The sequence below is a fragment of the Dreissena polymorpha genome, chromosome 6 (genome assembly GCF_020536995.1).
Source record: "Dreissena polymorpha isolate Duluth1 chromosome 6, UMN_Dpol_1.0, whole genome shotgun sequence".
Classification (NCBI taxonomy): Eukaryota; Metazoa; Mollusca; class Bivalvia; order Myida; family Dreissenidae; genus Dreissena; species Dreissena polymorpha.
In genome coordinates, this window is record NC_068360.1 from 89,825,084 (window position 1) to 89,848,409 (window position 23,326).

General features: G+C 33.4%; 1 protein-coding gene across 5 annotated transcripts in view; it reads right to left on the minus strand.

Moving 5' to 3' along the window:
• Window positions 1-14,906, minus strand: part of LOC127834658 (uncharacterized) — a 47,525-nt gene extending 32,619 nt beyond the window's left edge. For 3 of the 5 annotated variants that reach the window (XR_008028040.1, XM_052360681.1, XM_052360680.1), the window contains exons 1-2: window positions 1,252-1,400; window positions 975-1,015 (exon numbers count right to left, since the gene is read on the minus strand). Coding sequence is in view for 2 of the 5 variants with exons in the window: in XM_052360681.1 (XP_052216641.1) it covers window positions 975-1,010 (36 nt within the window). In the remaining 3 variants the exon portion in view is untranslated. Of the gene's footprint in view, window positions 1-974; window positions 1,016-1,251; window positions 1,435-1,722; window positions 1,839-2,214; window positions 2,247-2,384; window positions 2,481-2,706; window positions 2,749-6,343; window positions 6,461-8,471; window positions 8,595-8,783; window positions 8,895-9,541; window positions 9,589-9,825; window positions 9,997-10,689; window positions 10,788-11,105; window positions 11,144-11,416; window positions 11,461-11,585; window positions 11,760-12,141; window positions 12,273-13,301; window positions 13,464-13,661; window positions 13,801-13,915; window positions 14,060-14,167; window positions 14,455-14,672 lie in introns of those variants that run through there. The other 2 variants (XR_008028038.1, XR_008028039.1) reach the window with 2 other exon arrangements.
• Between the last annotated feature and the right edge of the window lie 8,420 nt (window positions 14,907-23,326).

Here is a 23,326-nt window from a genome sequence, read left to right on the forward strand (position 1 = left end):
CTTATTTCAGAGTACACGTGTTTCAAAATTATCGCATGTTGTTGATTTGAATATATATAAATGATCTGGCACGAGTTATTATATCATACCATATTTTACTAAACGAGTTCAGAAATTGTGTAGTAAGCGAGCCTTTGGCGAGCTTACTTTAACTAATTTCCTGGACGAGTTTAATAAAATATGATATGAAATGTCAGATCGTTTTTTATCGCATGCTTTTAAATGAGCAAATTAAATTAATATTTACGCAAACATAATAATAAATTCCGAATGCTGTTTGCATTTCGTGACGTCATTTGACGTTGCAACATCATTACAGCACAATAACAAAATGCGATTGGTCAATCGAACGAAATCTAAGTCAATGAAAACGCTTAAAAAGTATATTACACATGTGTACGATAAAACTATTCGTAATGATTACATTTCATGGGAAATAGGGTATGGCATGTGATAAATACTTATTATAAAATTAGGTTTGAAAAAAAACAACTAGTGCGGAGACAAAATATTTCTTTTATACAAAAAATAGCTAAATACAATATAACTTTCCTTCGCGGATATTCAACCGGCGTATTCCGTCATATTTGTTATATTGCTTTTTGTGTCATTGGTTTACTGTGCGCTGAAAAATGCGACGGGGACTACGATTTTACAACCTCCTAAATCATTTAGTTCGCGACTATTTTTGCGGGTCGGTAAAAAAGAGGAAACATATTTTTTTATGCATTAATAAGTGCAGATTAGATACAGATTACAGTTTACGAATGCGTCATTTACGATTAAATGCGGATACATAGTCAACTTTTGGTCCAAAAGAGCTCATGAAAGGCGGTATACATACCTGATCAGGCACTGTAAATAAATAAAAAACACCATTTAACACTATTTACAATGCTTCACGCATTGTTAAAAGCAAGACACAAGTAAACCACACAACTTTTATATTAACGGGAACATGTACAACTACTTACCGAATTCGAGTTCATAACACACTGTCTGTTGAGCATGTTCACTGAAAATTGAAATTCATCAATACAAAATACCATCTCAATCGGTCGATATATCGATAAATGGTGTTCTCAAACTTTGCAATTGATTGTAATTGTTGTATTCATACGTAAATAATTAACAAAAACACGTGTCAAAATTATTTATAAAAAAAACAACATGTTTAAAACAATTATCATTGAATACAATTTTAAATCAACAAAAAATTGATTGATTGATTAAATACCGCATTATTCATACCCAGCTTCTACCGTTAAACACACATATTGTCCGTCCTTCTGATGAATAGTGCCATTTAAGAAACAACGCGCAACATACATTGACGCTATATCATGAAACAATGACGACAGTCTGAAGGTCGTGCAGCGTATGTTCTGGGCAAGGTCAGCAGAAGATTTATTGCTAACTTTTACATTCTTGATGCTATAATAGACAAATGAATTTATCAGAATATTCAGAATTCATTATATTTTACTACTAAACCATTGATCTCGACATTGAACAATTGCGAAATGGCCCCGAAACGGTATTGTTTTAATTAGAGCGTTTTACAGGTTTGTATATTTAGTAGAATGCAAAGCGTCAGACTTATTACCGGTATTGCAGTTATAGTGTACACAACTAACGCAACATATTGTCTTCACTATGCTCTGGACTAATTCGCCGCCACAGAGGTAGAAAAAAATTGGTAACATATATATGAAGCCTTACTCAGATAGATAAGTTATGTAAAAATCAATCATGCAGTCGTGCGCAACGCTATCGCGTTCGCTGCAATGAATCATGCTTCCGTTTGACAAGGTTGGTTTCATAATATGAACAGCACCCTGAAACATACATACGTATTTACATGTGTTGGATAAATAATGCTCAGTGGGTTTAGTGTCTCAACGAATGTTTAATGCATTTATTATGGCATAATCATAGTAGGCAATAGTTTATTGTACAACAATCTCACGACCGGATATCCACAAGCCTGGGCGTTAAATAACGACGAAAATCATCTTAACTCCCGGTCGTGGATTATTTGAGAAAAAAAAGAACTACACTTATTAGCTCGAGGCAAATACGGCTTTATACTGACTATTAGTGTAAATATGTCGTTTACATGTTTTAAAAAGCTACTAACATAGTGTTGGTGCAATCTCATTTATACAACTATTTGTAAGCCCGTATTGTGTGTTCTGGGTGCAATATACTCACGTTTGCTACCGTACCGGGTCGGATGTCAAGGGCTGAAGAAGAGAGGGTATACTAACCAAGATTGAAGCGTATACACGATAAAATAAAAAGAGACAAACGTGTAAGCGCTCGATTATTTCAAATGTTTTTAATTTATGAATATATCTTGTTGTTTTATTTTCTAAACTTACTGTGTCCGCAAAGAATTCCTGAGAACCCTATTCCGCAAAAGCAAACACCATTCGAGCATGCTCCGTGATTTAGACAAAAACCGTCTGGGCATTTATCTGTATCCATACAAAATATACACGAATAAAACACACATTTTCTGAACATAAAATATGTTGATAATTGTTATCTTTATTTTTATTTACGTAATTAAGGTTTCAGAGGTGTTTCATTTTAATAGTTATTTAGCATTTTCCTTAATGTTGAATTTTAAGTAGTATATCATGGCGAACATAAAACATTTAAATCGCATAGTAATAATATGCAGTAAAGTGAAATGGTTACCATTTACACAGGAGTCACTCGTAGATGAATTCACGCACGTATCTAAAAAAGATTGCATACATTTATTAAATGCGTTACAAGTGCGTATAAAGTATATGATGGTTGGAGCCGAGATGGAGAAAGGTTTTCGGGTGTGGACTATAAAAAAAGAAACTAACAAGAGGTTTAGCGAGGCATATTTGTTTCAGTGCCGAACCAGATTAACCTACTCCAACTACACAAATTTGATTTATACTGCCACTTTACCACTTTGTACATTAATTGCAATATATTTAACCTCAACATAATTTGTTTGAAGAACTTCGCGAACGTCAAAATTCCTGAAGGTTGAAAACTGCCTGTTTTGTACACAAACAGAGTTCGATATATTACATAAGGTTTTAATGTTTAATAATATCCAAACGAAGTAATAATAAACATCACCCGAGGACATACTTACTCTTGTTGCCTACGAATTTGTCTAATAACACATCATAAGCACATTTAAGACATATTCCAAGGATTCTATTTAAATTGTTAATTCTCCAGTTTGTATTTTATTGCTGAACATTTAATCTAAGAAGATAATTAAAGCCATCATATAAGCTAAACTAGTGAGGGGCCTCTGACATGTCAACATATCTTTGGACAGGACATATTTTACAACACACAAAACAAGTAACAATAAAATGAATCGAGATCATAAATATGTTCGTGTCTGTTAAGCACAATTTTATTTTCAAAGAATTATCGCACACATATTTCAAATAAGATCAACTTTATTTCGATTATAGCTTTGCATTGTACTTAAAAACATAAAATTAAATTATTAGATTTGTTGGTAAAATGCTGTTCTACCAATCCAATGATCGCGGGTTCGATCTCTGGTTCAGCAACATTACTTACTGAATGAAATGGTCATGAAAACCTTTCTACGGCCATAGCCCCCGCCCTCGATTTACGTACGAATGTTTTCAGATACGGTCATACGTATGTGCACTTAGAACTTATAAACTAGCGTATTAAGGAAAGTAAGTATTGGGTAGCTAACCTATTGAAGTAAATTCGACCGAGAATTGTTTTACCATGATACGTCTAAATATACCTGTACACATCTCGAGGGTATTGAAACGTTCTGAAACTGATTCTGCCGTTTAATAACTTATGTACGCCTCTATCGACATTGTCATTCTGTGTTATAAAATATGTTATATCACGAGTGTGGTATTGGTAAAAGAATAGTAAGTGACAATTTATTTTTTTAATTTTAGAAAATCCGTGCAATATTGATCTTTTTAATAGCTTTCGTTGTTGTTGTTAAGATATAGAACACAAGCAGATTTGCATGATTTAAGTAAACATTTTAATTTTGTTTTCAATCTTTCAAATCAAACTGGATATGAACAAGGAATGAAAGTGATTAATGTAAATGAATCATGCATCAACTGTCGTCTACTTTTAATAAATTTAAAGCGAACATGTAAAGCCAATCCCGACACGTTACTCGTGTTTTTAAAGAACCAACAATTGAATCTGTTTGTGTTGCGAGTTTTGAGAATGTTCGGCTGTGTAGACAAACATTTTTAGCAATATTTGTAAAACAATAGTTTCGCTAATGAGATGATATTACTTCTTATGGACGTCTAGTCCAGATGTTATATTGCATCAAAGTATTATTTGTTTAAAATAAAGGTTTTAAGTTCGCATGTACTCACTTTGAACGAACGTTCATTTGAATAGGATCGAATATGAAAATAATGTTTTTGCTTTTAAACAACATTTGGTTTAGCTTTTGGTAGATAATGTATAAGATATATATAACAAACCAAACGTGCATACTACTTTGGACAAAATAGGCTTGAAGTATAATTTGACTTAATTGAGAACAAATTGAGGCTTATGCCATGTCTCTTCTGTCAGTTAGAAGTGCTGCTGATAAGGTGCAAACAAATAAGCATGTAACGACAATGTACACATATGTCACAACAGTGAATAGTGTAGAAAATAAGTAGGTTTAAATATACAGTATAAGAATGGGAAAATGAGAAAGGATATCATACCAAAAGTGTAACAAAATATATGCGTAAAATAGACAGAACATCTACATACATCAGAATTAATTTCTTAATGTGCTTTATCTAATACGAAAGCGATACAAGTGGAAGATTTTTCGTACCCTAAGAAAGTTGCGATACGAAAAGAAACAGCTGCGGGACGGGGCAACGTTAGCAGGTAAAGAACTTTTCATGATAGAGCCTTATGTTGAAATGTCTGATCTCGGATGAAAGACTGCCATTGTTTGAATATCAGAGAATTTACTTTATTTAGTCCGTATTTGCCACCGAAGAGAAGAAGTTGCAAAGTTGATGGATAGGAAACTTGGCATTTTGTCAAATAGGATAGCTCTTATTTTCATAATAATTGGGCAAATGAAGAAAAGGTGATTTGTATATTCTATCTTTCTACATTGACAGTATGTATTTTCCAATATGTGTTTTTTATCGTCAATTTAATTTGCTACAATGCATTCATAAACGCGCATGAAGAATATTTAGTGTCCGCTCACCATCATGTTAATGTTTTGTCTGTGTCTAAATGTGCTTAGAAGACAGAGACAGAAGGAATATGGTCTTAAAAGTTCGGGTAGAGCGTTTCATAGGTTAATAGTAGATGGTTTAAAGGGTCGTGACAAAAACTGTGATTTACATGGAATGCTGCGGATATTGTCGTAATTAAAATTTGAATTATACATCTTGTAGAAAAGTTTAAATTTCGTTATTTTATGTTAAAGGTTTTTAGACCCGTTTCATTATATAATGTGGCTATGTTCCCCCATTAATTATACTTGCTGCTTCCAGTTCAATCTTTACACGTTCTAGTTCCTCTTGCGTCGTCACATTATCCCAAACTACATCAGCGTATTCAAGAATTTATGTACTTGTGTATGTAGACAGAAGAGATTTGCTATCGAGAGTAAACTTAAAAGATCTAAATAGATTTATTCTTTATCATGCTTTATTCTTAATTGATTGAACATGGTGGTACCAGGTGCATGAGTTTTAAAAGTTCAAACATAGATGTTAATGAGTCGAAACGCCATTAATTGTTGCAGTCATTACGAAAAAGATAGGGTGGATTTGGCCTTTGATTTTTGTAGATATTACTTAAGACTCGGTTGTGGACGGATTGAAGGTAACTAACGACCAATCGGCCCGGAAATGGATTTTTACAATATCAGAGTTGACTGAAGTAGCTGCATCAACCGGATTGTCGACGACTATACAAACTTACAAAGCGCAGTATGAGAATCATCTGTAAACAGTTGACCTTGGCAGTGAATATGTCGCACAATGTCATTGATGTATACACAAACAAATGGACCCTAGAGGAACTCGAGCATTGAGAGATAGCAAGTCAGGTTTACAACCGAAAACAAACACTGTGTACAGTCATTATGTCTTATAACCAATATACAAGATTGCCCAGAATACCACTTAATCGTAGCTTACAGATTAGCCCTTCCAGTCATACTCTATCTTCCAGTCATACTCTATCAAAAGTATTTTCAATGTCACTAAATATTATCTTTACCTTCATCGAGGGCATCACATCAAATATTTATGACCTTTAGAATAATATATTTACGAATAAAAATTACTAGTTTCGCAGTCTTTTCCAACGAATCCTCCAAAACAATGGCAAGTGTAGTCCTTATGTCCATCTTCACAAATGCCGTTATCATTGCATGGTCTCAAAGTCGGGCAGTCATTTGTTTCTGAAACAAAATTTCAAATAATATGTTTATACAATGCACTACAACATAGAATTATATCAGTAGCTCTATTATGATAACTAGATTGGGGTTAGTGATGTTTTTTTCGCAAATAAAGGGTTGCTTAGGGATGAATATTTGCGGGGATTAATCACTAACAATCTGAGTTTTTAGGGATTAAGCTCTAACAATCTGAGTTGTTAGGGATTAATCTCTAACAATCTGAGTTTTTAGGGATTAATCTTTAACAATCTGAGTTTTTAGGGATTTATCTCTAACAATCTGAGTTTTAAGGGATTAATCTCTAACAATCTCTACGGTGTTTGACAAGTACTTTGGTACACAAATATTGGTGAGAGAGTGGGTGGGGACGGGCGGGCGTAGAGTAATTACCCGATACTTGTTATACATCAAAATAAATTTATAATGAAATGAAGCATTTTATTTAATTCCAGAATAAAAATATTCATTTTTTATTTAAACGTGATTTGCTTGATAATTTAATACAATGCTCGTTGATACCAGTTTATGATAATAATTATGTTGTTCATTCGTTGTTAGTCACACACACACACACACAGACCGGTACACTTATTTATAGAGCTCATATCCTATGAGGTGGATCGCCATCGTAACGCCGAAATTGGTAACTCCCTATTTTTCCTTAGCGCCAACATTAAAAATTAACTGTTTCTCTTCTGAAAATCGTCTGAACTACTTGATTTAAATTGAAACTCAATTTAAATAAAATAGTTCAGAAGATATTTAGTAGAGATCTTTGAATAGTGTAGGCCGTGTCACACTTTTTTTACTTAACAGTTCGTATATGCCTTCGTCATGAACGTTAATTTAAATTATGTTTGTTAATCAAGTATCATTTAAATGTAATATAAAAAAAAAGATTGAAATAAAATTCATGTTTTTTTTTTACTGTACCTGCGATGTTCTCTATACTGCATAAACTGATCTTCTTTATTAAATTTTGTTAATACAGTGTAAATGTTAGATTAAACTGTAGAAAAATGAAACTAATATATTGTTTGTTCCTTCACTTACTACGGATAAACAATATAAGCAAGTCAATAAACATTTTGAACACACATCTGCAATAGAGGCGCAAACGCATTTTCTTCAAAGGAAACCATGTTTCCATTATGGATTAAGAGCGTTTACTGGTATTCCTGTGACACCACATGTCGGCCATGTGTAGATAAGAATATCACGATAAGATGCGTCATCTTTCTCACTTGTACTGAAATATCGGTTGCTGAATCGGTGGGAACTTGCGATGACACGGTGTTAATTGATTTATCTTTGGTGTGTAGCTTGGCACATATCACGTATGCCGTTAATCCTAGTTGTACCATTTAAAACACGCAAGTTTTCTTTTTCAGTCTTCGATGTTAATACAAAAAAAAAATTGATTTTACAAATGACGTCTTTTATAGGCTATGCAACACTATTTTGTATGGAGTGTAATATTGTTAATTTCATTATGCAGGACACCGACAAAAGAAAATTATACATCTACAAATAGTTGTTTACGACCCGCCTACTCGTTGACAACACTAATAAACTCTGACTGTTCATCTCAATTCCCCCTGACATCGACTGCGCATGCGTAGCGATTAATTTCTTAATATTATCCAAATTCACCTCTTAAAAACTGCGCATGCTTAGAGATTAATCCCTTTAAGGGATGGATCGCGATGAACTACGCAATTCATCCTTAAAAACCGCCAGAAAGGTTGAATACAGATGTCGGATGAAACGCGGTGAATACGGATTAATCCCTAAAAATCGGCTGAATGATGGTTATTTTTAAGGGATTCTAAAGATATTAATCCAGGAACAAAATACTTAACTCAACTGTATTGGTATCAGTATGATATACAGGAAAAGTGATAAAGTAAACAGTATGAGGAAATAAATAATTGTCAACTAATCTTTTACGTATGGCAATTGCGAATTACATATACAATGCAAGACAAAACATACAAGAAAAAAATCATACTCTGTGTACAGTTTAATCCCTGATAGTCGTTGCTGGTATTTCCATCATCGGAACAATAGCACAGATCAATTTTAATTAAACACGTTCCATGCACGCATGTATTGGAATTACACGTGGGTATTTCTTGATTGAAAATATATAAACATAACATAACATGTATTCGAACGTTTATGAGTATTACATGTATAAAAAAAATACTTGCACTAGAATATGCACTAGGAATATAATATGAATATCTTAACATGTATTATTAATAAATAAGAAATACTTTTATGATACAGTCAAAAACAGTGAACACAATTTAAGCCCTACTTGTATCGCAAAGTCGTCCTGCTATTCCAGCCTTACAGTTGCAGGTGAATGTTCCGGCATCTTCCATGAATACGCATTGTCCATTATGGCACGGGGCCAATATGCATGGGTCTGATTAAAAAAAAATTATCCATTCCAGTTTGTACATTTTCAGACTTGGTTCTGTTTGTAATAAAGAATCTTTATGATAGCATGACCATATATACTCTAATATGGACGTTTTAGCAAGTATGCAATCATGAAAAGATATCCTTTCCATACAGCTAGAATATAATTAATAAATGATATAACAGCTATCTGATTTAAATGTATACGTTACCTAAACGGGATTTAAATAATGAAACGCAACGCAAAAGTTTTTTTGAAGATTTAAAACATATTTCAATTACGATCAAACGTATTTCAAAGAATATATAACTATTTTTGTGCTATACATTCTATCGATTATTTTGAATGAGTGAATTTTTACACGAACATGAAATTTGTGTTTCTGGTGTTGGTTTAACCTATCTAAAAACATAAGAAAACAAGCCCTACCTTGGACTTATGACTGGTATATGAATGCAATCTCAACTATGAATAAACTTAAAACACATACTTATGTGTGTTTATCTGACTGATAACTTGAACGGCATGTCATCACATGTTAACTAACATTTACTTATATAATGCATGACGCTATTATCATGTAAAATTAAACCGATCATTGATATAAGTATATACGTATGAAGATATTTTGAACTGTTACTGCCCCATACCTGGAGTAATGACAACAAATTTGATGCATAGCTCATCGCTGTTCGCCCTGAAAATATATCACATTACCACAATGCAAAACTCGCAATTCATCGTACACATACTAATACTAGATAAATATACAAACTAAGAATATAATGACGTCCAGATACACTTTCTACTACGAAAAGGAACACGACTCATTTTAAAACACTATTTGAAAAAAAACTAATTAATTAAGTCGAAATATTACTTAGTTTTACAATAAAAACATGCCCATAAAGGAAGATATATGTTTTATACATACTCCATGTTATCAGTGGCTTGAAGACAAACGATTACTTCACCATTCAGGGAATTGCGCACTGACAAGTCGGTTTTATATACAATTTCGCCATTGAACGACATAATGCTTATTTGTTGAAGTACACCGGTGTATGCCATGTCACTTCTAGTAGAGTCAATTTTGGTCACGTTTCTACCAATAAAAAGGAATCTTCATATTTAGCAAGACGTTTTTACCACTAGCACGCGTATGGCATCACTTATAAATAACGCATCGGGTAAAATTTAATCTGCAAGTGAGGAATGAAAATCTGAAAAGTTTTATTTTATACAAAATATAATAACATGCGATTATTTAATGTTATAAGATATTCTCTTATTCATGCAAATTCTAAAAAAAAAATAATTACAACGCTTTTCAAATTCATCGTTTGTTTATTTCTTGCAAGCTATTTTTATTCTATATAATACTCTATAGTTGCACACTTGGATGTATACATGTTGATCAACTGAAGTGTCACTTAAGTATAGACACCAAATTAAAGATTAGCTGACGATTGCGAGTAAAACAGTATCAATATGACGACATCAACATAAACAAAATAGAATTATTTGTTTCAGAAACAGAGAAAATGAATTTTATTTTAATTGATAGTGACACATTTTACGAGCTTATTTACAAATCAGAATAAGGTCAATTGTTCTTAAGACATTGGATGTATGCGATCTTCCTCGTGAAAACTGAAGCGTTATGTATTTTTGTTTAACAAATTGTATATTTCATTGGAAAGATCACTTCATTTTAAGAAATATCTTTTTCATTTTTTTAAAACTCATTTATAAAACAAATCTGATTATCATTATCAAAAGTGAATATAATATGTACCTTTTTGATTTGACGTATATTGGTACAATGCATGTGTCATCTATAGGGCACTTGACAGTGTCGTTTGGCCCAGGCATGTTGACGAAGTATGGTATTTCCTAAAAATTATTAATTCCATAACACTTAGTTACAGCATTTCGTGTTATAAATGCACTTCATACTTGCAGTTAAACTTTCAAATTAGCTTTAATAAAAAATAAAATAATTATTAACACGTATAACTCGATACTATACCTCAATATTTGATTTCGTAAGTTTTTACTCAATTTGCAACGCCATTCGAAAAGTACTGAGGCCTAATACATGTTAAATACAAGCTAAGAGTTAGAAGTGCCGCTGGAATTTCATTGACTCATAAAGTGCATTCATTTTGGTATAATAATGTGCACGTCGTTGCTACAATTTAAGCGACTTACATTATCATTTCTTGCTGTCGTGTAATTGAAATTTGAATCTAAAATAAAACGGGAAATAGTTTAATAAATCATATTATTACTATTTCTGATTATGTTTTTATAATTATGCAGCATGAGGTATCCAGTACATAAGCATATCGGATATGATAAATAATTTTTTATAGTGAGGCCGTAGAGCATGATCATGTAAACACTTGTTCGTTTGGTTATATTTGTGTTATGACCAAGGGGTTTGTTTAACAACGTGTAAACCTTAACAAAATATACAGCATGCTACACATTTAAGTCGATTGATTGTAAATGTACATTACCTTTCACAATTATCCGAAAACACCTTGATTCTAGAGACGCCCCTCTGTAAATGCACGAAAATATAGTGACAAACTATGAACAAGGTGTGTATACATATAATAGATGCATAGCTCGTCAACATAAATCTGAATATTGTGAGCCGATTATTAAGTTCATAATTGATCTTACCCATTCTCATTCAATGCCGTAATGCAAGCTATGCTTTGTCCAGTTTCGTACATTGGATTTTCAAGTTTTATGTTTGACTGAAAAGTATTCTCACGCCCAATCGAGTCTGGTTTAACATCCGCAATAGCCCATGTATTTAACATCGTTCCAGAAGCGATGAATTCTTTCACTGGTCTATTGAAAGTGGTGCGTGAGAGGAACAATTTAGCACATGGCGCGATATATTGACATACAAAAACGATTTAATATTAAAAGATATAGTTATACTGATTCTCATTATTTTCGCAAACTATTTAGAATTGTTCGATAGAAAGAAAGCTATTGACCTAAAATATTTGGTTTTTTAACACAAAAATAACAATACAATTGTTAATGTTCAGTCCCCCAATAAGTCAACAGCAGCTACAATATGGGTATTGATTGACGAGTTCTGACTATAGGACTTTTCAAATAGCATTACAATCATGCGATCGATACAAACATAATTTAAGTTGCAAAATGTTTCCCATTTAAAGGGGATATTCATAAAAGCCACTTAAATCCTTTAATAGTTTACCCATTGGTCGACTTAGCAAACGTCACCGTGTTCCATGTTGCTCCGGCGTACAGCACAAAGGCGTGCAGCGGCTCGGGTGTTTTCGGCACAAACATTGGCGTCGGCGAATTCCGTTGGACATGCACAGCGAACTTAAAACACACAATATTGTATGTCTGCGAAATGTTTAGATTGTAAGCTTAAAAACAGATAATGTAAGAAAAATTGAATGACAAAAATGTTTTAAGTTACGCATTAAAGGAGTGTTCTTAATGTATGTGTTTCTTAAAGAAAATGTAAAGTCTCATGTCCATCAAACGTGTTCGTTTTTTGAATCGATGGTTGAAATTTGCTGAATCGAAGTTGCCGTTAGATAAGAATTAAGTGCACATGTTTATAGTTGATAAATGATGATATCGGTGAATTAACTATTTTGATTGCCGCGTGAACAGAGAAATTGATATTAAAGGAGTTGTGCACATTGTATCATTAATCGTTTAAATACTGAATTTTTTCAACTATTGCACATACAAGATCAGTATTCTGCACATGACACACCATTGAATCGTACATTCATCGGACACAAAATACCTTTATTCTTACAAAGAGATCTTACTGACAACGAATGTGTATCATAATTGTTTAAATTTAAGAAATTACTAATGATTTTCATAAATGTCAAACCTTAAATGTAAATCACATTTTTGCGTCGCATGTTGTTTACTTTGAACTATGTTTATTTGCAAAATACATGAACAAAACTAACTTATATCAAATACAAATCTGAAAGAAAGTATAGATTTGTAAACGAAAGTGTTAGTTTCGGTGATGCAATTTACACAATCACACTTGTTTCATCTAAAACAACTTAAATTAACAAGTTGTTGCTCGTAGTAAATTTGGCTAAATAGTGTAAGATAAATGACTGCGGCAATCGAAATTTAACTTTCATTGCTAAATAAATGTGCATACAACTTAAAATACATGTGTACACATCCTTATTCGAGAAAAACAACTTTTATTTTTTTATTCTTTTCTCGCGACAGAACCAACTCCTATTGACTCTAAAAACACAATGTAAAACTGACTTTAAATGGAATAATATGAATCGTCCAAGCATTTTAGTGGAGCAAAATGATATCTTCTTATCGGTAAATCTTAAACCAAATTGATAATATTACCTGAATCTGAAGTTTACTTAAAATTGCGTTAGATGAGGCCCAACTTTTTGATCCAAGCAATAGAGGATATTTGTTAGTCTCTTTGACTTCTACTGTCACTGCAATCCAATCGTCTCCCGTGTACTTGTTTTCAGTGCTCGCATTAATCTTGACCGTACAGTTCTGTTAAAAAAACACCTATCATTAACACTTTCTGACATATACAAACTATAAGTCAAACCTTTATGAACAATAACTAAGCAGACAATAATACGAACTTAATAACGACCAGTGTAATTTGTATGTTGTGTTTATACCTTACTCGCTGATAACACAATGTAGCAATATGGCAAATCAAGTTAAAATGAAAATAGGGCTTACCTCGAAAACTGTTATTCCTGGCGCAGTTTTTTTATATATTTGCCCGATTTCAATTTGTGTCGGTAATATGCATAGTATTCTATCATCATCGTCATCCACAACAGGTAAATCTATTAACGATGTTTGATCGAAGTCAATCCTGAAAAAAAGCGTTGGAAAGTACAGTTTTGCTGATATGACATGAATCGACCTTGTAATTTTACTAACCATTCAATGAAACAATCAAAATGTACGCATAGGCGTGCAATAATTACCTATAATATGGATTGAGCTGTATCTTCGGGGGTCGATTTCTCTTTTTAGTATCATTTCGTGTGTATGTATTTATAGTTGTTTGGAAATTCCACGGTATATCTTGTCCTTGTATTGTTAAGTTTATCCAGCTTCGACCACGGTATCTGAAAACAATCACAATTATTACATGTACAATTTAATGTGCAGACAATAATTAACTTAAAGTGTGTGCTCTACTAACATAACTATAAAACAAAACTAAATAATCATACATCACTCTCTCCCTTTCTGAATTCGGGTGTAGTTCTACAACAAATGTCATCACTTCTTGCTCCCATCCAAGAAGCTCATTGACGGAAATGATCGTTTCTTTGAATGAATTTCTTTCCTCTTTGGTTAGATTATGACCATTTTTGGTATAATACCCAAATAATGAACTATTTGCGACTGTGGACTCCGTAAGCTGACGATTCGTTGGTTTGTTCGTATGTAGTCGTGAACAGTTCCGGCCACACGGACCAGTACCTAGCCGCCACCCGGCAAACACCTGCATGTGAGCCTGAATGCAAAATATGCATTTCGGATACAACTGTCTTGTTTTTAGTGTCACTTAATAACAATTAAAGTATTAAGTTAGCATGTACAGACTTATATCAAACGCTAATACAAAAAATATAAAAAATAAATGTTATAACCGATATCGAACAAAACACAAATGCAATACTTATAACAACAGTATGAGTACGAGTCACAATAACAATAACGTTCAAGGCTTACCTTAACAGTTCCGTTAGGATTGTCTTCTAACGTAAATGTCATCGCTCCTCCAAGAAAAGCAGGTGTTCCATATAGCTTTTCTACTAAAAGAACCACGACCAAATACAGAATACCAACTGTGATTTTCAAACCACTCATTTGTTTTGTTGAGCCTTTACCAAAGTTTAATCTGCGAACAGAAAATGTATGTCCGTTTGGTCAAGATAACGCTTCTGGCATATCTTACACATTGTGATCGGCTGATTGAGTATTTGAAAGTAAAAACTGAGAAGAGAACTATATTTAACAAATCGATGCTTATCTGCTTGTCCGGATGCACTGTGATGTTGCCGTGCATGTCTTCGTCTCTGATTAAACACTTACCATGGATTGATCTCATCATTTGACAATCATAAATTGTCGTGGGATAAATAAAAATCCAATAATCAAATGGACAATCGATTAAGATGTCCAGCAACGCTACTAATTTGAGATCATCACTGATTGTACATGGGTTATTGTAAATTAGAGCTAAGCTCTTAACTCCAGTTATCAACGTTTGTTAAACTACGGAATGGTTTGTTACTAGATAAAACAAACTTAGAGCAATGCTTTTGTTACTTAAGAACGGGGGTTCTTTGATGTATACGTCGAAAGGTAACAAGGCGAATACAAACTAGAAACATTTAAGTATTAAATATTAAAGAGGTAGTACTGAAACCAATTAAAAAATAAATATAATAATACTAATAATACTAATAATTAGCAGTAGTATTAGTAGTAGTAGTAGTAGTAGTGGTGGTGGTGGTGGTGGTGGTGGTGGTGGTGGTGGTGGTGGTGGTGGTGGTGGTGGTGGTGGTGGTGGTGGTGGTGGTGGTGGTGGTGGTGGTGGTGGTGGTGGTGGTGGTGGTGGTGGTGGTGGCTTGCAAATAAACAAGTTAGGCAGTTCTCCGGTGTATGCGAGCGGATCAACATCTGAAGAAAAGGGACGTTACTCTTAAAGAACAGTGCTCTGAAGCAGTTGGGTATTTACGTTGGCTGCAAGCTTTAAACGGTGCTGCCCGGGCTGCAGAGTTCCTGTTTCTTGGAGAGAATTTTCAGAGTGTTGGATACTACGGACGTCGTACAAGGCAGTGACGGAAGCTTCACCTAAGGCCTTGGGGTGAGCCAGTGTCTTCGCGGAAGCAAGTAGCCTCACGGAGGCGGTGACCAGTAGCTTCACGGAAGCCGGAGGATTTGTTGAAGGCATCGATCCCCTCTTTGGTCGCATTGTATATATCTGAAGCGACTCGATTATTTTAAGTTCATAATCAGAAGGCAGGTAGCCTAAGGAAAATTATAATTACATTGTTACTTTGTAATTGGCCTTCCGAGGGTTTCGGAAGGAACATCGGCATTGTGAGGCCGCGCACATAGCGCTTGATGGCGGTCTCAGGTAGTCGGCGGCTCGCGTTACATATTTGGTGGCAGCGGTGGGATAGGTTACAAAAACCTATCAAAAGTTCTAATCTGTCAGCCCATGCCTCAAAATGGCTGACGGTAGGGAAGTAATTCTCCTTGAAGAATTTGAAGAATTTGAAGCAATAGAGCGGTTGAAGCGGGAAAATGAAGCCCTCGTCGCAAAGTGTAAAACTTTGACTTTGGAGAAGGAACCTGATACATTAGCCACCTAGCCAACGGAAAGGCACGATCCGGACACTACCGACGTTTCCGAATTCCCTCCGCACTCTACGGAGATTACCGATCAGCATTTCTCCTTCACTTACACAGAAACTTGCCGTATATATACGCAGGATTTTACTAGAAGCATTCCTTAAATATCAAATACTCTTTAAATGCTTAATACATTATTTGTAGCCATACAATAAACTTACTTTATGAAGAACAAGTTACAATTTCATATTGTTTACCTGGCAAATTTAAAACTTTAAAACTAAGGGAGGTAATTATACTGTAGCAGTGAAAATACACAAAGCATCTATTTTGACTACGAATCCTTTCGTTATAGTAGTAGTAGTAGTAGTAGTAGTAGTAGTTGTAGTAGTAGTAGTAGTAGTAGTAGTAGTAGTAGTAGTAGTAGTAGTAGTAGTAGTAGTAGTAGTAGAAGTAGTAGTAGTAGTAGTAGTAGTAGTAGTAGTAGTAGTAGTAGTAGTAGTAGTAGTAGTAGTAGTAGTAGTAGTAGTAGTAGTAGTAGTAGTAGTAGTAGTAGTAGAAGTAGTAGTAGTAGTAGTAGTAGAAGTAGTAGTAGTAGTAGTAGTTGTAGTAGTAGTAGTAGTAGTAGTAGTAGTAGTAGTAGTAGTAGTAGTAGTAGTAGTAGTAGTAGTAGTAGTAGCTAATTTCCTAAACCATCATGAAAAAATGCGCATGTCATGTTGAGTGAACACGCACCAGAAACTCGGCGTGCCTTCTGTTTGATGGATGAAAACTTACTAAACTTTCTAACATATCGGTCTGGGGAATATCTAATTGATCACAAGCGAAGAGTTTATCTAAATCCATCTTACGGGAAAAATAGTAGGCTAAATCATGAATAGATGATCGACGCATTAATCTGCATCAGATTGTTGATGACAAAGATTACAGCTAAAATGAATATATACCACTTATTTTAATATTAAAATACCAAACATACAAAACTAGTAGCGAACTTGTCTTGTAGTTTAAGATATATTTGATGGTTTTGATCTGCATTTTAGAACATCTGAAATAAAACTAGCGCTTTTAAAGGTTGTCATTTGGAAGGAAATAAACTTTATTGAGCAAACACAACATTAAAAATAATAATATAATAATACGATATTAGTTTATTATATATACTGGTTGTTTCTGTGTTTATTTGCTGATATAAATCGGTTCATTGGATTTACAAAATACCATTATGATTTGTCACCAAAAATAAATAACGCTTTTAAGTTTGTATAGACACCACAGTTTAAGCTTGTTGTAGTTGTCTATAAACGGTTTATACTTGATATATTCGCGTAATCAGCAATACATGCATGGAAAAATAAATCATATCGTATATAGAAAAAAAATAGTTTGGTGACGTGGATGGAGAATGGTTATATGACAAGTCGGAGGAAGTTATCGGGTGATCCGAAGGCGAAGCCGATAATACCCTCCGACGAGCCAGATAACCATTCTCTATCCACATCATCAACTTATTATTCTATTTATCAAGTCACATTGTTTTCTTTAAATTTTATGTTTGTTTGTTTTTTTCACCATTTATGCACATTGTAAAAGAGTTTAACTGGATAGTTTCGCTGGAATAATGACGTCATTTCGTCAAAAAATGACGTCATTTCACAGTTAAACAGAGCAATTGACGCATATTCGAGGTCAAGTGGTCATCTAGCCTAATATCTTTTGGGATATATAGAATAACAGGTTACTGTCCCATCGTTTTGTTACGTATCAGTCGAGGCTTAGAATAATATAACGGCGAGGCTTGCCGAGCCTGATATATTATAAAACGATGTGACAGTGACCTGTTTTTCTGCTTATCATACCACATTTTCCTAAAAATCTGCAAAACAATCCATTTTTTATATTTAAAATGAACGGATCACCGCTGATTTTGCTGATACGGCTTTTACACGTTGACATACATGTAGCAACGGCGCTCGAAAAGACGACACGTATAATTGCTTAGTTTAAACATCGTATAGAGAAAAAATTTGTTTGCACTACGAATGGGAAGTGTACATCCGCATTAATTATAAACGTCTTGGATTGGACATCAGGAATGGACTGCAGCGACAAATTAAATCGAAGAACACATTTCACCGAATAGTTTGGAGACGCCATTTTGAAGATGTGTATTGAAATTCACATTTTGATGATGGTGTAAATATGGACATAAGCGTGTTCAATCGTTTGCTTAAATAGTTGAGGATTGGCATACAGTTATCATTTGTCTTGACTTTCTGTGCAACACTGGCGAGTGCAATACTATATCGATATTTAAGATTTATTGTCTCATTGATGACGTCATTTAACTTCTGTAGTGCGGGCTGTAGTGATTTTTAAAAAAATAAACGTTTTTGTAATATATGACTTTAAACTAGAATAAAATATATACGTTCTTGGTATCAAATTGTTTGTTTTGTTGAACGTGATTCATGTTGATAGAAATTGATGACTTTATTGCAAACCCACGTAACTCCAAACATTGATCGATATAAGAACTTCCTGTTGACCATGATATAAAAAAATATATCAGGCAACGCTATATCAGGCAGATATCAATGCGATATGATAAATTAAATTTCCTGGTTATCGAGCTAATTTAAAGGCATGTGACAGGATAAAAACATATAACAGTGAGATGAAGTTAGGCTATGCAGAGAATTAATGTACGCAATATTGATATAATTTTACCATATGTATGGGAAACTAAATCGTATCATTAAACTAATTTCATCATCATCATCATCATCATTATCATCATCATTATCATCATCATCATCATCATCATCATCATCATCATCATCATCATCATCATCATCATCATCATCATCATCATCATCATCATCATCACCATCATCATTATCATCATCATCATCATCATCAATCAATCAATCAATCATCATTATCATCACAATCAATCATTATCAATCATCATAATCAATCATCATCATCTTCATCATCATCCATCATCATCATCATCAGCAACAGCAATCATAATCATCATCAATCATTCATCATCAATCATCATCATCAATCATCATAATCATCAATCATCATCACGATCAATCACCATCATCATCAATCATCATTATCATCAATCATCATCATCACTCATCATCATCATCATCAACATCAAACATCATCATCATCATCATAATCAATCATAATCAATCGTCATCAATCATCCTCAATTATCATCATCATCATCAATCATCATCATCAATCATCATCATTAATCATCATCAATCATCATCATCATCAATCATCATCATTTAAATTATTATTTATAATATCACAAACTTGTGAATAACTTACCTGTCATTTGTTGTTTTTTGTAACTTCGATTTGATCTGTTATATATTTGAAATATCACCTCATACTTCCAACGGTTGTAAAGCTCTGTTATAGTTGAAATTTCGTTTGAATAAATATGTACCGACTGTGACGTCAATATGCAACGCACATTTTCTGAAAATAATATTTCTCTTTTCTTCTTATACGTTTTCGAATGCGGGCAATCCCTTATTTGCAAGTCCACCCGCATAAACGTGAAGTATATTATGAAAGCTCGCGATACGGCGCTAATAGGCCAGTGTTATCTATTTAGTGTCGTCTGAGTCGGAGATCATTTTGTTTAAATATGAGATTGATTTTACAAAGAAACTTGTACAGTGTTGAATTTTGAAAAATTTGGAAGTATGATCGTTCTACGAAATACGATATTCGTGTATTGTTTAGCTGGGTTTGATAAGTGAAGCGATAAACCCAGCTTCGAATACGCGTGTTTGCATTAGACGCATCGAATTAAACTTATTACACTTAATATGTGACCATGTTATCAGTCAATGAAGAATCGTTCCTTTTTCATTTATAATATGTTACAACTTTTCCGATTCCACAACCCTCGATCTTAACATATTCCCTTTAAGAATGGCGGCGATAATAGGGGCATGTCTGTTCAAACCGACATAAATAGTCATGTACGGATTTAACAAACCACTCGACAGTAATGTTTCTAAGATATGTCGTTTAAATACTAGTCTTCGTTTCTTACGAGAAAGGGGATACTGTCTGAACAATAGGGGATTCATATAAAGGGTTGTTCTTTCATACATACTTGAAAATTATATAAGGTATGATTATCTACTTCTGAAATATGTATGGAATGTAAACGTTGATATAAGATAACACATATCGATTTTAACGGCATGTTGACATTACTAAGGTGTTAAGTCGACTTTGATTATTTCAACGAGGCTTATTTGTTTTTTATGCAAAACTTGCTAAAATATTGAAAAAAAAATAGAACGACTTCTATGTTACTACTTAAATAACCTGTGAACTCAAACAAACCATGTGAACATCACTACTTGTAGTATATATGTGCTACAACTATAAATCATTTCAGAAACTTTTAAATAACGAATACTATGTGTACAGGAAGTTTGTCATGTTATACTTTAACGCATATTTTAAGTTAAAAGCTGAGGTAAATATGCATAACATTACTTTTATGAAAATGCTTATTAAAATGGAATTATGGGATTACTATCGTTATCAGCGTAACGGTTCGATAAATAGTGTAATTCTTTAAAAACAAATAACGCGATTTATACCGGTTGTTTTCTTAAAATAATAAATGAGTGTGATTAACAGGCTATCTATATTTACAGTGGTAACCTACGATAGGTAGATAGGACAATTGTAAGGCAGCAAAAACTTGACATATTTGTTTCGCTCTCGTGCGCACGTATATTTTTAAATGTGTATTCGCTCACCTGTTGTCGCAATGCTTGCATGTTAATTATATTGCCATGTGAAACATAACAAAGTCTTGTTCTTTTCTGTTCAGTCTTTTGCGAGAACACATAACCACTGTTTGATGTAGAGTAAAGATACCTTGTAGTAAAATATTTACAAAATTGACTATCGTTCTTGTTAAGTGCTTCATTAATGTTTTCCAGATAAATGTTACAATAGAGGTAACATTCAAAAGTAGTGTACGTTCTTATATTATTCAAGCTTAACTCAGTAAAGTTACTGGATGGTAGCTGGGAAAAGACTTATGTGGACAAAACTGAAATACATGTTCAGTCGGACAGTCCATTCGGAGCATAAAAGCGCATACAATAACGATTTCGTCATAACATTTTCATAATATATTATATTCGGAGGGTGATAAATCAACTCTTCTTTAGAGAATGATACAGAAAAAAACCACTTTGGTCGAGCGAGTCGTAACTGTCAGTACATGCGAATATGGAGAACGCGAACGCTTTTATTCGCGGAGAAGAATACCAACGTAGTCTTACTCTTAATCGTGCTTAAAGTAGAATAGAAATGTTAATAGCAACTAGTCATCACTCTTTGTCAAATAATTTTAGTTGGAGAAATATTTCACTTAAAAGGCTGATTGTACAGAAGTTATTGAGCAATGTAAAGAAAGACTTGTTTGGTTGCAAAACGTAATGTAATGATATATATTATAAACTTAAAATAAATCATTATTACTGCATAACAAACTGGTTGAATACACTTATAATGTTGTCGAAATCTTCAAATACATAATCAATAATCACAAAATAAAGTTCGAACTTTTCAGCTTAATTTTTGTTAAACTACCACTTTAATATCGCCAGCCGGAATCATACACGGGATCAACATTCCAATGAACACAAACGATAATGCTGAAATGTTTTATCGTTTATTTACACTCTCTCGACGTGTGATTAGCGGGTATACTTGTCAAGGAGTTTGTTTTTTTTTTCACCAGTTTACAAGGTCATGCGTGTTTACACAAATTGTATAACCATTTTCTTAATAGAAGCTATAATGTGTTTAGTTATAAAACACTTTATACTATAATATAATAATAATAATATATAATACTATAATACTTTTGACAATCTGAATCAAACAATTTAGGGATTGGTCTTTAAATATACACTTCACGCTGAGTAGTAGTACCTTAAACAACCAAAATGTATACTAAATGAAGTGAGAATAGCCTTTTTCCATTTGTAGCTGTTTCTTTGATACACTCTGTATTCAGAAACAGGTTATCGAAATAAGGTAATCATCACTTTCATAATTACACCTAAAATTGCTAGAGCTAAGAGCGTGTTATAGTAATTTAACATATGGTTAATGTTGTTTTTTTATGTTTAGCCCCTTAGATGGTAACTAAAATCATGTTAAATTTACATATCAACGCAATTTGAAGAATACATGAATGAGAAGTAAACTATTTAAGGGACCAATTCACAGTTTTAAACGTCGCAGTACGTTGACTTATAAAATCTATAATCTTTTTAATGGTCTTAAACGATTATACTGGAAAGAAATAGATTATATTTATTGGATTTGGTGGAGTATCGATTTTAAATCAATTGATCAAAATGATACTTTCACGAGTATTATACTTTCATCTATGATCGCGAGTGATTTAAAGTCGATATTCAACCAAATCCAACAAATTTTCTCATTCCAGACAATATAATTCCCCGTTGGGCGCCCCGAAATGATATTTCATGTATGTTCAAGGGAAGCTTATCCGTATGATTTTATAAACATGCAATGCAGAGTAATCGCCATTGGTAACATTGGGGGGTTACAATGGGGAAACCAAAGATATCTGAAAAAACTTCCGATCAAACAATGAAAATTATCGATAATTTTCACTGTTATTTTTCACTGTTTGAAACAGTAAAATATCAGATTTAATTCACTGATATTTCTCTATTCATCGGAAAGCAGAAAATAAAAGTTGTTAATTAAATAAAATAACCATCCCCGGGATTCGACCCCGGGACTTCTAGTCGCAAAAGCAAATGCGCTACAACTGCGTCCCTCAGACTTTAATACTTATGTGAAATACATTAACACCAATGAAACAAATTTTTCGTTACAAAATAAAACATTGATTACACATATAAACTGCAAGACACATGTCCATTACTGTTTTCTAAGTGAGTTACGTTTTC